Raw genomic sequence first — 15,688 nt, 5'->3', positions numbered from 1 at the left:
CAAAGCAAATATGGTTGAGTATAGTGGCTCATGCCTGTAATCCCAGCACTTTGGGAGGCCAAGGCAGGAGGATCACCTGAGGCCTGGAGTTCAAGGCCAGCCTGATCAAGAGAGATACCCCGTCTTTATGAAATATAAAAAAATTAGCTCTGTGTGGTGGCAAGTGCCTGTAGTCCCAGCTCCTCAGGAGGCTTGAGCCTACGAGTTTGAAGTTGCAGTGAGCTATGATGACACCATTGCATCCCAATCCCAACAAAGTGAGACCTTGTCTCCAAAAAAAAGAAAAAAATAAGCATGGATTTTGATGTAGCAATTTTACTTTAAGAAACAGAACCCATAATTATTCTAGTACATAAGTGAAAGATGCAGAAAGAAAAATGTATACTGCATCATATCGAATAGCTAAAAATGTCAAACAACCTAAATGTTTTAAACAGGAAAATGATTAAATATGTGTATTTAATATAAAAAGGAGTAATATACATTTATTAAGAAAGAATAAGGTAGAGTTCTTAGACATATTAAGTGAAAAGAACAAGGTATAGAAGATACACATGATAGAATCTCATCACTATAAAAGAAAACTGTGTGTGCATACTTTTATGTAATGTATCTACTCACGTATGCGAATAAACATTCCAGAAGATACATAAACTGGTGATGGGAACGGGTGAGGATAAAAGAGAACCTTCGGACTTTCACTTCTGATTTCATATTTTCCCGTACAGTTTTAATTTTTACTACTCTGTATGTTACTTTTAAAATATAATTTAAAAACACTAATTAAAGATAAATTTCATTTTACTAAAAAGTACAAAGTCTTTACATTAGGGGGGGGGGAACCCTCCATGAAAAACCCTGAAGGGAACAGCTATAATATCAGGGATCTGGTGTCTTTCTGATTTAATCCAAGTAGCATTTAAAGGTAATTCGTAAGAGTTTTGTTCAATGTGCATTGGGATGCCAAAATCAAGGCAGCAGGGGGTGAAATTCATGTTCTAGTCTATACTACCAAAGCATTTCTCAAGAAAAAAAATTAAGTATTTAAACAGATATTCTGATACCACCTTTTAACAAAACATACATATGTGTAGGGTAGGCCTGGCTGGTAAAAAATCTTGCATTAAAAAAAATCGATAAATAGCTTAGAATGCCAACCATTTCATCTAAAATGCAAAAGAGTATATTTTAAACCCTAATATTTTGAGGGGGAAAATGTATTCATTGCAAAAGAGTTCTGCTGATATAAATGTACATAATTTCACACATTAATAATCACAGAGCCTGAAAGACGGGTTAACCTGAAGTTGCCAATGTAAATTTTGAGATAAAAGCATGAGCTTTCCCCACATTATCATGCTTTGTTTCTGCTACAGTGGCATGAAAGGCTTCCTCACTGGGCTTTATGTAGCGTGGTGGGTCACCTTGTACTCACCTGTCAGGCTGTCTGGCCGCGGTGGAACCATCCTCTCGTAAATGTCATACTGCTGCTGTCCGAATTGCTCCATGTCATGAACAGTCCTTTGCAGTGAGGGTCCCAGGTGCTGCGGCACGGCCGTCATCCCTGAGCGCTTGGGGGACGACGACCCCACCTGGCCTTGGGATGGGGAAGCTACCCGAGTCTGTGCATCCGTCAGGGTCAGCGGGGACCCCACTCTGGCGGTGGTTGGGTACTGAGGGGTCGGTCCGTTGGGATTGGAGGTCTGCCGGGAGGTGACAGACCCAATCCGCCGAATCGAAGTCGGGGAGGCGGGTCTCTGTGAGTAGGGAGAGGCTGCCCGCTGAGCAGGTAACGTGGTGGAGGAATACGCACTGGGGTTCAGAGGGCGGGGGTCAGTCACTGACGGAGAGCCAAATCCACTACCCAGAGAAGTTCTCAGTGACCCCCGTGAAGGAGACACGCCTGTGCTGATAACATAAGAAGGAGACTGTGCTCTAGATGGAACTGAACTAACTCTTCTCATGGCCCGATTGGCTACTGATGGCTGATGAAAGGGGGAAAAAAGAGAATGGGTTTATCCAGGGTTTTGTGTTCATTGTCATTACCAAAAACATATACAAACAAACAAACAAACAAACAAACAAATAAAAAAAGACCCAAAAAACCCAAAACACATAGCTCACTACAGAATGTGAATTCACTATTTACTTTAGGCATTTAAGTTTCCTTTCTGTTTTACGCTTTAGAGCTAAACCTTAATTTTTCCTCATGGTGCTTTACTGTTTTACATTTTTTTTTTTTTGGGTGGCTTAATTTGAACACTAAAATCAACCAGTAAAAAGAGACTAAAGACATTTAATATTCCTTTTTTTGTCTCTGCATGTTTTACCCTTTTGCCTATGCATTTTTCAAAAGACATAAAATGTTTTATTCCAAGCGCTACGAATAACTCATGAGTGTGAAGGGTCACTAGAACAATGTACTTACTTCATTCCCTGTGAGTCAAAGTTTGGCCAAGGTAATGCATTTATGTAAAACAAACAAACAAAAAAATTTGAACACATCAGTCTAAGTGTAGCTGGAGGAGTATTTATAATTGTTTTGTCTTTACTCTTTCATGGGTCCAGCCTGGGTCCCTGTAAGTTTACTTCAAGGACAGCTTGGCTGCACAGGTGCTCTTGCCGAATTATCTGTCTCTTGAGATCAAGTGTGGCTTCTACAGACTTCAGCCATTTCTTTTTACCTCTTCTGATCTATGAGCTCGTGAATTTAAAGAGATGCAAATAAAGGCACCCCAAAAATCTGTTCCAGCAGGAAGAGTGTTCCAAGTCTTTGTTGGGTTCTTGGCCTAGGCAGCTGGAAAGGACTGGAATGCAAAAGGAACATTTTTGCCATGGCTGATTCTACTATAAATCTGTGATTCCTGCTAACAGTAGCTGTCAGATCCCTGTCTTGATTCTGTCCAACAATGAAGAAGAATTGAAAGATGAACCAGAGAAGTGGCCCGAGGTGGACACGTATGGGGAAAAGGAAAGCAGGCTGAGAAATACAAATAGACATTAGAGTTGGGCGCAGTGGCAAACATCTGTAGTCCCAGATACTCAGAAGGCTGAGGCCAAATCTAGCCTGGTCAACACAGTGAGACCTCATCTCAAAACTAAATAAAAAACCACTTTAGGGCCCTGCGTTACAAGCCCAGGACCAGGACCAGGACCGGGACCAGGTTGCTCTGTTATCTCCTTCCTGGTTGCTAGAGTCCAGCTGCCATCAGCACCCGGCCACTTTTAGTTAGGGCAGTAAGAGGAGAAGAAGGGATCAGATAAGGACTTTGTACGCCCTTAGATGTTGTGAGAGGATGTGTGCTTTGCCTCCAGGCGTCACAGCAACTGGGCTGGCTGAAACACCTGCTCTGAGACCTCAAGTGTGCCCAAGTTCAACAATTTTAGGAAGGTAATAGCTGTGGAAAGGAGAAGATGGGAGGGAGGAGGATGGTAAATAAACAATGAGGCAAGAAAAACGGGGTTAAAATTTAGTAGATAGCTGGAAAGTTAAAAACCCCGCCTGGTTGGGAGATAATAGTGTTAATAGTAAGAAAAGTCCACATATCACTGGCAACTACCAAAAATGAAATGACACTTGGTCTAGATAGCTAGAGCATGTGTTGCCTAGGCTACATGTAAATTAAGTCTTAGAGACCCCCTTGCAACATAATTTCTTCAGCTCTAGGACAAAATTAACTTGCTGTACGTTAAAAAAAAAAAAAAAAAGAGGCAACAAGATTACTATTAAGGGAAAAAAAATGTATATAGTTAAGGTAATTGCTGTTCAGAAGTGAGACTTCAGACCTGCCGACATAGAAATTCACCTAATCAGATGGACTTCTGTAGGTAGGCATTTGGTCCAAGCCCCTCAACTTTTCCACCAAAGCATCCCAGACAGCAAAGGAGTAAATGTGTGATCTGAGGATCGGGGGTGCAGAGTGAAGGAGCTTGCCACAAGCACAAGATTTCTCACGTTAGTGTAAAAATTCTTTTACTGTATCTGTGTTTGTTTTAATACAGAAATATTTCAAATTATTTTCAATTTTCTCCTAAATTGTTGAGCCAAAGTCATATTATGTTTCTCCTTTGGCACCGGGTATCCTGGCCCAGTGTTGTACGTGCCTACAGGGCTTCCTGTATTGCATTTACAAGAGGCATAGTGTCCGCCTAACTTCTTTGATCATCTTGATATTTTTCAGCTCCAAAGAAATGACTGGGGTATTTGGATAGATAGGTATCCTCACTGGTTACTGCCACGCAGGACTCCTACTGCTTCTCTTAATGCTGGCATATGCTGGTGGAATGATGTGAATAAAGTGGCAACGAGGAAGGTGCCAAGTTGTTTTTATAAATATATATGCACTACCATTTTTTTGGCTATCAAATTAGAGAACCCTAACTTAACAGAATGGATGTACTGTATACTTCTATACAGTACAGTAGTAAATAAGTAAATTACAGTAGTAAATGAGATGTGCTTTCAGAGAACAATTTCAGTGATGAAAGTAAAAGCTTGGATAAGAGCGGGCTAGTCCCATTTTATGTAAGTGTGGGAATAGTACACTGCCCTCTAGGATTTTTTGTAGCATACTTTAGTTCTAGTATTATTTTAAAAACTCATAACCCCTTGGGGACTAAGACATTCCATCCAGTTCTCTTACACTCCCCTGGACTCCCCTCCCTGTGCTAAACCTGTGTTTTTTAGAAGAGTTACTTTATTATGCCTTGAAATTTATCAGAACTCACTAATAGGAGCTAATTAATAGAAACACAGTTTTAGGCTTCATGTCTAAAATTTCCTTCACATCATAATTCAAACAACAGAAAATGATTTGGCTACTTTATCCATGCAATAAATTAAAAATTGTACATACTGGTTTTATTTTTAGTGAGAAATACCTGTAACAGATATTCAACCAGAAGAGTATTTCTTTATAGAGATCTTGATCGTGTTTAGCTTACCTGAACCAGTGTTTGTCCTTCAGCTCTTGAATTCCTCACCAAATGGTTATTAGTTGATGCTATGAATGAATGCTGCTGTCTATTATCTGCCTTGCTCACGTTCTGGCTGTTATGGAAACTCCCTGCTTCCTGGTATCCACTGTCAGAATAAGAATTCATTTGTGTCGAACTTCTTGAGTTGCCCAATGATCCTGCACAAATGAAACCAGAAGGAAATATATTTATTGTATACTTCTGATGCTTAGTTTCAAGAAGAAAATAGTAAAAGCAAATGTAATACTTAGAAGATAATACAACAGACCCTCACTTTCATGTAGAGATGTCTGTTCTGGTGAATAGAGGGTCCCTTGTTCTGGCTCTGTCCGGATGAGATAGTTGTTGGGATGGACAGCGTCAGAAACTCTAGGTTTGCTTACACCAGTATTTGGCACATCTGTAAGAAGATAAGTTTAATTAGCTATACCTAATGATAATATTACATAAAAACTTGCTAAAAAAAATCCAGATATTTGTTAATAGCATCTTATAATCTACGTTAACATAGGCTATTTTTTCACCTTAAATAGCATAGTTATTTTGACTCTTATCTATGTAAATGTGTTCTACATACTCATGGTTCATTAATATACTTTGCTAAATTTCATAATGTTGTGATTACAAGCCTCAACATTAAATCAAAATGTGAAAATTGATCTTGTTTCCCCCCTGGAAAACTCCCCTCTCAGACGCCTTCCTCTAAGAGGATTCAGAGACTGAGTGAGAATGGTGGCCAAGTACTTATTTTAAAAAGGGTCCTCTGTATCCCAAACTATTAAAAATGAAAACTTATATAGTGTTCACATTATTGAGCTTGGCGATGGAACCTCTCAAGGTAGGGCCAGCCTTTTATGTTATATTTCATGTCATCTACAGTCAAAGGAACTCAGTACAGAATTTTCAGAGTTATAAGCAACGGAAACCTAGTTCTTACCCATCTACTTGTTATACTCCTCTCGTCTTTCCCAAATGAATATAGACAAGTCTAATAGGCCCACTGTTTTCTCTAGCCACACCAGTCTCTCCATTATCTTGTTTTATTTTCAGCTGTACCATTTGCCATCTTGAACTTGGGAAAAAAAACCCCAATTTATCTCTTTTCCCATTCAAATTTGTTTTTCATGCTGTAAATGTAAGTGGTATAGATCAAGCTGCCTTTTCTCAATTTTATTCAAGTATGTCCCTTTTCCTCTAGTCTCTTTATTTTTTCCTAAGTTCTGATTATCTTCAAAACAAGGCGTTCTTTCCTCAACTCTAACCCTTATGTTGCTTTCTTTCAGAAACGCCGCTTCACTCTCACATCAAAGATTTTAATTAAGTCCTTATTACATTCCAAGTTCTATATACAATCCTTAGGATTTCCTTGTTACTCTCCCTTCCTAGAGGCCTTATTATATGCCAGGCCCTAAAAATGCAGCTATGAGAAAAGGCAGTGTGTGTGTGTGTGTGCGCGCGTGTGTGTAAAAGCAGCTTAAGACAAATTTCCTAAAAGAAGTACTATCTAAACAGCATCCATTTCCCGCAGGAAGCCAGCCTTTCCTTTCCCTATAGCATTTATCACCATCTCTCTCCATTAGCACATAAGCTCAGTGAGAGTAGGGACTTTTGCCTGGTTTGGATATTGTTATATCCGTAATTCCCAGTAACAATAGCAGCTTCCCTTTATTGAGTGCTGATTCATGCCTGACATTGTGCTGTGGCTTTACTGTACGGTGATCAATAAAGTTAGGCTCTGTGAAGCAAAGTAACATTTTTAGGCATTGATGATAAAGCAGGTTTAGAAGGTGAATACAAGGTTTAAGAGAAAACTGGGAAATCCCACTGCATTCTAAACTTTTAACTTGTCAAATTCAATCCAAGGTTTTGTTTCCTAGCCTCTAGAAAGATTTGCTGACATTCTTAGAATAGGTTTTTAACGACCTGTCTCCTGATATATCATTTGACAGCATACTTCTAGGTGGTAGAGTTCTGTGACAGTTCTGATTTCGTAAGTTTGGAATTTCAATAAAGATTACAGATTGTATGTGGTTTCCCTGGTACACGATGAAACATGATTTGAGTCTCACTGTCAGGATAACACTGGAAGGTGATCTGCTTCATTTGTAAATCTATTACAAGTTTCCAGAGTTCCAAACATTCATACACAGCAACTCTTGAGGGATTTTTTTTTAAGGACTAAGTAAAATACATAGAGTGTGCTAGGCTAGAAGAGTTATAGAAAATTCGAATGGTTGGGAATGGCTGCATAAGAGCTGGTTTGAACCTACAGCCACACAACAGTCCCCCTTTGTTCCCTAGGGAATGAACACTGGGAAAGCACACGTGAACTAGCAACAAACTATAGAGAGCAGAAGCACCACAGTGGCGGCCTTAAGGCTTCACATACATGGAAAAATGAGACCATCTTAAAATGAGATGGTCTTAAAAGAAAAAAGATGTTCAGATATTTCTTTAGTTTTAATACGAGATAAAACCTGGGACATCAATACATGAAAGCTTCTGGCTTGGAAACACCAGGTGGCATGCAGAGCCAGGATACAAAAATTTTCACCCTGAAAACCAAAAACTATTAGTGTTCTATGTATGCTGCCCACTCCTTTAAAACAAAACAAAACAAAACAACAACAACAAAAAAACAAACAAAAAGAAAAGAGAAAGATATACCCTAAAAAACTGTAGCTCAGCAATAGTGTCTTTTCACCCAATGGAACATTTTCTCACAAACCATGTGACAAACAATTGGGCTCACTTAAACTCTTCTTTATGAGAAGCTACTTACAATGAATAACCTCAGACAAAGAAAGCACATGTCAAAAGAGACATGATTCTATACTGGTCACCCTGATAATAAAACTTAAAAAAATTAGTATTTTAAAAAATAATAGTTATCTCCAAAGTGACACAGTATAAATGTGTACTTTCTCACTGTTATTACCTGATTCTGTTTCTTATATTTTTAAAAGCAATGCCCTAGAAAATGGAATATAGGAAAGGACACTGAGATGGCAACTAGAACACTAAAATACTAAATTCCCATGCACCCAGATTCTAATTTCAAGATCTACATAACAGGGTTTAGAAGACAGAGCTTAGGTTTTCTGCCCTGTCTTTAAGTAAATATAAAAGTTAGAGTTGATGAGAGATTTTTTTTTTCAGCATATTATGGAGGTACAAATGTTAAGGTTATGTATATTGCCCATTCTCCCCCTCCCCCCTTCAAGTCAGAGCTTCAAGCGTGACCATCCCTTAGATGGTGCACAGCTCACTCATTGTGTATGTATATACCCATCCCCTCCTCCCCCCTCCCACCCACCTGACACACGATAAATGTTATTCCTATATGTCAACTTAGGTGTTGATCCGTTAATACCAATTTGCTGGTGAGTACATGTGGTGCTTGTTTTTCCATTCTTGAGATACTTCACTTAGTAGAATGGGTTCCAGCTCTATCCAGGAAAATACAAGAGGTGCTATATCCCCATTGTTTCTTAAAGCTGAGTAGTACTTCATGGCATATATATGAGAGATTTATTTAATATGAATGATAGAGCAACCAACTTCTATCCCATAAATAACATCTTTAGTTATTTTTCTATTTCTATAAGAGGGCCCAATGATAACAAATATCTACAGAGACAAAAAGATCCTGAAATCTTTGAATCATTAAAAGAATGTTAAATGGTTTTCAAAATAGTTTTACTATTATTTTTGTTTCTTTGAAAACTTATAATTCCCAAATTTTATATATATATGTGTGTGTGTATATGTATAAATGTGGGTATACACAGCAACCATGCTTCAGATAAACAGAAGACTCATCTCCTAATTAATAGATAAAGTATTCTTTGTTGTAGTATGGTAAGGTTCACATTTATTAATTGTTTATTATTTATGCAATATTACTTTAAGAAGAATGTCTTTTAAAAATACCTGCTATGTGGAATGGAAGAAGATGCTAGTCAAATTCACCAGAGAAAGCACAGAAGCATAGAGTGCGGGTTTAACTATTCCATGACCAATGCTGTAACCTATAATTAAATACCTTGCATATTACAATTTAGCATGATCAGAACAAGAAATCAAGAGACATTTTTATAAGTTGAAATGGCAAACAACATGTAAATGCTAATTCTTTAATCTACTGAAGGACATGTGTTACATTTTTAAAAAAATCACAAACATGTTTTCTGGGACACCAGAAATACACTATGGGGAACTTTGAAACATCAAATTAGCATCTTCCAAGAAAATATATGTCTAAAAATATAGAAATTGAACAAGCTTCAAGGTAGAATGAAAGCTCCATCTGTGTCTCAGACTAGGAAATTAATGGAATCATGGACCTTCTTGCCTGTTATATTTCATCTGAGTGTTCTAAATATTTTTAAAAAAAGAGAATTAGAAAAAGTAGAAGGTTGCATCTAAGAAAAACATTAGTGGGTGACGAACAATAATGCTGTAGGGCTATGAAAATATGGTATAATATATTATCCACCTCATTAAGCTCATAGTAAAAGATGAAATACAAAGTGAATTATTTTATCTTTTCTGTAATGTACATTCCAAAACAAGAAGTTTGCATAAAAAATATGCTAAAGTCTAAGTCCTCTCTAATGAACTTGAGATTATTAAAATGGCTCTCCTTTGTTAATCTATGCCTTGCTGTTTAAACTGTATGAAAGAAGGTCTGTACTGTGTGTAAAATCACCATGGAAACAGGAACCTAGAGCTTATAAGACTTTCAGTATAAACAAGCTTGTAACTAGTAACTAGTCTTTCACAGTCCAGCATGCTGCAACCTTATGTTAGTTTATTCTTGTTTGTGTCTGTTCTGAGTTGCCATGGCGTATAGGGGTTTGCCCTTACATAAAAGGTGGTGTAGTGTGAGTTTTGACAGGACTCTTGGGATGGTAACACACATCTTTAAGGCAGATGATATTTTCTCTGACAGCTTCTTCCAGCTCTCTGGCCTAGGAGTTGAGGTTAGGCTATCTTACTCTGAGGGGCAACACTTTGTGAAAAGGTGAGCAGAAAATTTTATCTTACAAAGACTCAACTTCCACTTTGGCTATAGGGTTCTCACTTCTTGCAGGATCACAGGCTTAGGAGGGAGTCTACTTTCCACAGAGGTGCAGGAATATTTCAGCATCTCCTACGGCTAAGAAGTAAAGTGCTAGGCCAAATTCTGGAAGAGAACCTGGGAGACAGCACCAGAAAGATTTCTCCTGTTCAGTACCTTCTTTGATATACAAGATTTATTTCTATAGCATAAAAGCTTATCATCAGAGGCTTCAGGAAATGTCAGTGTCAGAGTGAACAACATAAATAGGGCAATGGAAACACGAAGCACAATAACATTGTCTGGTCCATAGGAGAAAATGGGTATTGACTGGTATTTTAAGAATATTACAGATACTTGGAGTTTACTGATTGAATATAAACTACTATATACATAAGATAGCTTTTAAAATTGATTTTAATGGAAGTAAAGACATACAAGAAAAGGCAGAAGGCCATATTTCTTGAAACAATTTCTAGTGTGGTTCTCCTAAGTATTTCTAGGTTCTTGGGTCTTGTGAAAATTTATATTATTTTTTAAAATATTAATAAGACAATGGCTCTAAAAATTTTACTTATCTAGAAAATGATGTGTGAAAAGCCTTAGAAAACAGAAACCACTAATGAATTAATTTTTAGTTCACTTTAAACTTTGCTCTGGACATCAACTAGTCTGCCTTGAAATTCACTGTAAAAACTTGTCTGCCTGGATTCAATTTTGTAGTTTAAGTAAACTTTGTGTTTGAATAAACTAGTATCATAGTGCTTTATTCAATTTCTACAATGACAAATTTAAAAAGTATTTGAGTTTTGTACATCACCAGAGAACTATGCTGCATAAATATTTTTAAATTCCTAAATTTCATTCCAGAATACAAAACCATAAAAATAAGCTTTAGAAAAAAAATAAACTGAATAGAAACTTCCACAAATGGTCTTATTAAAATGAGCGTTTACTAAGCATTTTTAGTCTGGATGCTAAATAAATACAGGTGTCATACCTACCATAAAAAATTTATACTTTATAGCTGTAAAAGTAAAACTAGAAAAAAAACCCAAGGAATTAAGAAATGTAAATATGAAATAAAATATACTAGACATGTAAATTGTCCAAGACCTACTGTAACAGGTAGGTGCTCATAAACTGCTTAGGGTCCCTTGCTTCCTATAGAGAAAGCTGAAAAAGGAATAAGGGGTTCATGGTATATATTAATAAAAAGTCATTAGTCCATGGAAAATGCAACTAAGTGCTCTAAAATCACTCTAACATATTTTTCAACAACATATTTTAATCCTTTTGGGAAAAAACTTTTTACCAAGTAGAGAAATGGCAATATTTGCCAGTGGAAGACATAAGATAGATGACTTCTGTTAAGAAAACAAAACCATGGAAGCACAGTGTGGAATGATGGACAATGGAGGGTGGGTGGCTGAGAGAGGGGGTGACGGGAGTTTGCCTGATAGGTGCAATGTGCGTTGCTCCTGCAGTGACGGATGCAATGAAGGCCCTGACTTCACCACAATGCAATATTTCAATGTAGCAAAACCGTACTTGTACCCCACAAACATATATGGAAATAAAAAGTCAATTAAAAAACAAAAATAAAAAAACTTCTTTCAACCCATACAAGCCTATAAAGAATGCTATTCACCATCGAAAGGAATAAATAATTCTTCTGAAACAACGTTTTCTATGTTTTTCTACTAATTATCTTCTTTGGTAAAATATATCCAGATAAAGCTAAATGCAGACTACCTTTGGCATAAGAATGAAATGTGGAGTTAGAGGTGGAAGCCTTTCCAATGTTTCATACAAAGTACTAATTCACTATATTAAAGCTTAGAGAATGTATTCACATGTCATGCATAAGTGGCTTAAGAACATTCGGGCACATGTTTGTTAAGGTGAAATGCTAATATTCTTATTGGGTGGTGACCCGGGCACAAACATAGTGATAAATTCATAGTTCTAAACTAGAAAGGCTGATCCGCAGCAATATACAGGTAACTTTACTTAACAAAAATTCATTTAACAAAATCTCATATATGTGGCAAATACAAATTAAATAATATCCATTTCACAGTTGGTTTCTTTCTAAAATTTACGTCACGGCTAACCTTCGGAGTATGGTCAGCATTTTGCTGCCTTGAACACAAGCTATTCTGATGCACTATTTTTACCCCATATTTCAAAACCTTTATTTAAAGCATTTGTATTCAATTTTTTTAGAATGAAAGTTTTCAAACATATTTAAATGTAGAAAGAAAAGTATAATAAATGATCCCCCAGGCTTAATAATTATCAACATTATACATACTTTTTATGCTCCACTTAACTTTTTCCTTTTAGAATTTTAAAATAAATCCCTCACATCAGATCATTTCAATGCTAAATACTTCCATCTGTATCTCTATAAAATAAAAACTTTGCAAAAACCATAATTATGCCATATAATGAGTTCATATTCAAATTTTCCTGATGTCTCAGAAATGTCTTTCTTCAGTTGGCTTGTACTAGACAGGCTGAAATAAGGTTCACTGATTGCGTTTGAGTGAAATTGTCACTTAAGTCCCTCCATCTAGAAAGGGACTCATTTTTGTGTTCTTGACTCTCACCGAGGGAACCACAGCAATAAAATGTAGGCTGTTCTACATTCTGAATTTGTCTGATGGTTTTCTCATGGTGTCATTTACATATTCCCCTAAATTGAATATTTCTTGTAAACAGAAGGTTATAGCTAAAAGCTTTCACTTCAAACCTTTGTGGTTAGAATACTTTATAGATGGTGCTGTGTACACATCATAACTTCAGGCTTGCTAAGATCAATCAGCCCATTCAGGTAGTGGCAGCCTGATCCTCCTGTTGTCAGATTTACCATTAACTTTGCTCCTAATGCAATGGTTCTCAAGCTTGGTTGCACACTGAGATCACTTGGGTTGAGGGTTGGGTGGAATTTAGAAACTATTGCTTCCCAGGTCCCACATCCAGAGATTCCAATTCAATAAGTCTAAGCTATAGCCTGAATATTGGGATTTTTAAAAACTCCTAAAGTAAGAGACTAGAACCTAGAGGTTTTAGAATCTAATGACAATCTTCGCTTGACTTATTTCATTAGGGCTTGCAAATTAGTGATTTTTCTAATTTATCATTCTTTTTTTTTTGAGACAGAGTCTCGCCTCAGCCTCCACAGTAGCTGGGACTACAGGTATGAGCCACCATGCCCGGATAATTTTTTCTATATATATTAGTTGGCCAATTAATTTCTTTCTATTTATAGTAGAGATGGGGTCTTGCTCTTGCTCAGGCTGGTTTCCAACTCCTGACCTTGAGCAATCCGCCCGCCTTGGCCTCCCAGAGTGCTAGGATTACAGGCGTGAGCCACCGCGCCCGGCCATAATTTATCATTCTTTCAATATTTATCAGCATGAATTCTTTTGGAACGTTTTAGAGAACAGCTAGAGTTATTTGATTATTCTGAAATACAGACAGGACAGGAGAGGCAGGATAAATTTTTAATTTTTTTCTTTAATGATTAGTTTTTAGAGTAAGGCAGTGGTTCTTAACCTTTGTACATTGGAATCACCTGGGGACTACTTAAAGCCTACTGAGGCTTGGTTCTCACCCAGATTTTTAAATTTAATTGTGTGGGGTGAGGCCTGGGCATCAAGATTTTAAAGGCTCCACAAATGAATCTAAAGTGTGGCAAAGTTGGGGAAACTGTGGAGTGAGATGTTAGTACCATAATAACCTCCAATGGTGATTAAAAAAAGGAGTTTGTTTTTTGATTTGGTAATGGTTGTTGCATTTTTCTTGATGGAAAATATCTGATCATTTTGAGCCAAATATGAAGACAGAAGAAAGGAAAACTGATAGGAAACATTATGACAGTTTTATTGAATGCCAAGATCAGGTTGATTCTCCAAACTCCATAAGAGCTAGTCAAATAATGTGATGGTCAGGGGTATGCTGAAGTTTCCATGGAATGTTATGATTTAATACATACTTAATAATGATTTTTTAAAATTATGTTACTCTATTCAATCTGCCCAGGAACTTTATGATAGACAGAAATCTGAAACAAATGTTTATTTTAAAACCCTAATAACTTATTAAAATTTTAATTTATTCATAAAGATTTATATTCCTGTCCTCTGATAACTTTGTAAGTGTAGACAGGAATAACAGTTTATATCAGCAGTTTTAAATTTTTAAGCTTTTCTGGTGGGCAGATTGACAATATTTACCAAAATAAAAACATATATATACCTTGGTCCAGGAAGTTGCAGTTATAGAAATCTTATCAACAGAGACACTCAGATGTGCAGAAAAAAACTTTACCATTGTTTGCCAAAGTGAAAAACTGGAAAAAACAAAATGTCCCCTAAAAAGGGGCTGGCTGTATAAATTTTCTAAAGAATGGAGACCACTCAGCCATCACAAAGAAGGAAGGAGATCTTTGTATATTGATGTAGAAACACACGCATTGTTTTATAGTGTTTTTAAGGAAAAAACTTAAGTCACAGAACAATGTATAGTTCTAGAGTATCCTCATTTGTGTTAAAACAAACCCAACCCAACCCAAATGTGTGTGGATATTTTACATATACATACACACAGAGTTTGTAGACTAAAAATAAAATCCTATGGTCCCCCAAGCCTCACCCCAACTGAATGCTTGGCCAAGGGGACCCCAGAAAAATCTTAAAACTGAGTTCCTGGCCATGAAAGAAAGGGAGGTCAGACACGCCTCCTTATACCCCCGACTCCTTATACCCCCGTCCCTTTTGGAGTTTAGACACTACAACTGATCAGCATTAACATTAAAATAGAGATCATAAGGCTGATGAAACAGACTTTTTATGGCAATAAGATACTAAATTACAAATAGAACCTAAGGCCATGGACAGCAAAGGTTAAGTTATACCTGCAGGCCATCACTTTGCTTAACAAATCACTTTGGGTATATTGTGGTTTGCTCTAAGATTAGCAGGCTTCCTTACCTTAACTAAAACATTCATTTGTACTGATTCCCAGGTTTTAGACAAAGCTCTGTTTCTTTAACCAATTACAAATCAAAGAATCTCTGAACTTACCTATAACCTGTAAGCCCCCACTTGGAGGTGTCCCGCCTTTTCAGGCCAAACCAATGTATACCTTCCATGTATTATTGATGTATGCTTTTACCTGCAATTCCTATCTCCTTAAAATATATAAAAACAAAATGTAACTCAACTGCCTCAGGACCACTTACTAGAGGCTTCTTGGGTTTGTGGATCCTTGGGCCATAGTCACTTATACTGGCTCAGAATAAATCTCTTTAAATTATTTTTACAGAGTTTGGTTTTATTTTTCCATTAACAAGTTAACAGTTTGGTGTGTTTTATTCCATATTTTCTCCAATAGACTGTGTGTGTGTGTGTGTGTGTGTGTGTGTTTGTATGGTGGTCATGGTATGGGAAGATGTGGGAATGAAGAAGACTTTTACCTTTCGTCCAAATTCTTCTAGACATTTAATTTTTTTTAAAAAAGATGTATTATTCTTAACTTTCATAATAAAACATTAGCAAGTTAAGAAGAGCTTTCATAGTGGCGATCAGGAAGCTACAGCTATGTGGTTATTGTAGGAAGACTGTCATGACTATGTGGCTA

At 36.9% G+C, this 15,688-nt stretch overlaps 1 protein-coding gene across 5 annotated transcripts in view; it reads right to left on the bottom strand.

The window, feature by feature from the left end:
• Nucleotides 1-15,688, bottom strand: part of PKP4 (plakophilin 4) — a 222,912-nt gene that overhangs the window by 53,438 nt on the left and 153,786 nt on the right. For 4 of the 5 annotated variants that reach the window (XM_076005559.1, XM_076005560.1, XM_076005557.1 and 1 more), the window contains exons 5-7: nucleotides 5,246-5,377; nucleotides 4,945-5,135; nucleotides 1,436-1,985 (exon numbers count right to left, since the gene is read on the bottom strand). In XM_076005559.1, the coding sequence (XP_075861674.1) occupies nucleotides 1,436-1,985; nucleotides 4,945-5,135; nucleotides 5,246-5,377 (873 nt within the window). The remainder of the gene's footprint in view (nucleotides 1-1,435; nucleotides 1,986-4,944; nucleotides 5,136-5,245; nucleotides 5,378-15,688) is intronic. The other variant, XM_076005558.1, reaches the window with a different exon arrangement.

This window comes from Microcebus murinus, chromosome 8 (assembly GCF_040939455.1).
Source record: "Microcebus murinus isolate Inina chromosome 8, M.murinus_Inina_mat1.0, whole genome shotgun sequence".
Taxonomy (NCBI): domain Eukaryota; kingdom Metazoa; phylum Chordata; class Mammalia; order Primates; family Cheirogaleidae; genus Microcebus; species Microcebus murinus.
The sequence above is the reverse complement of the archived record's forward strand: the minus strand, read 5'-3'. Positions and strand labels throughout refer to the sequence as shown.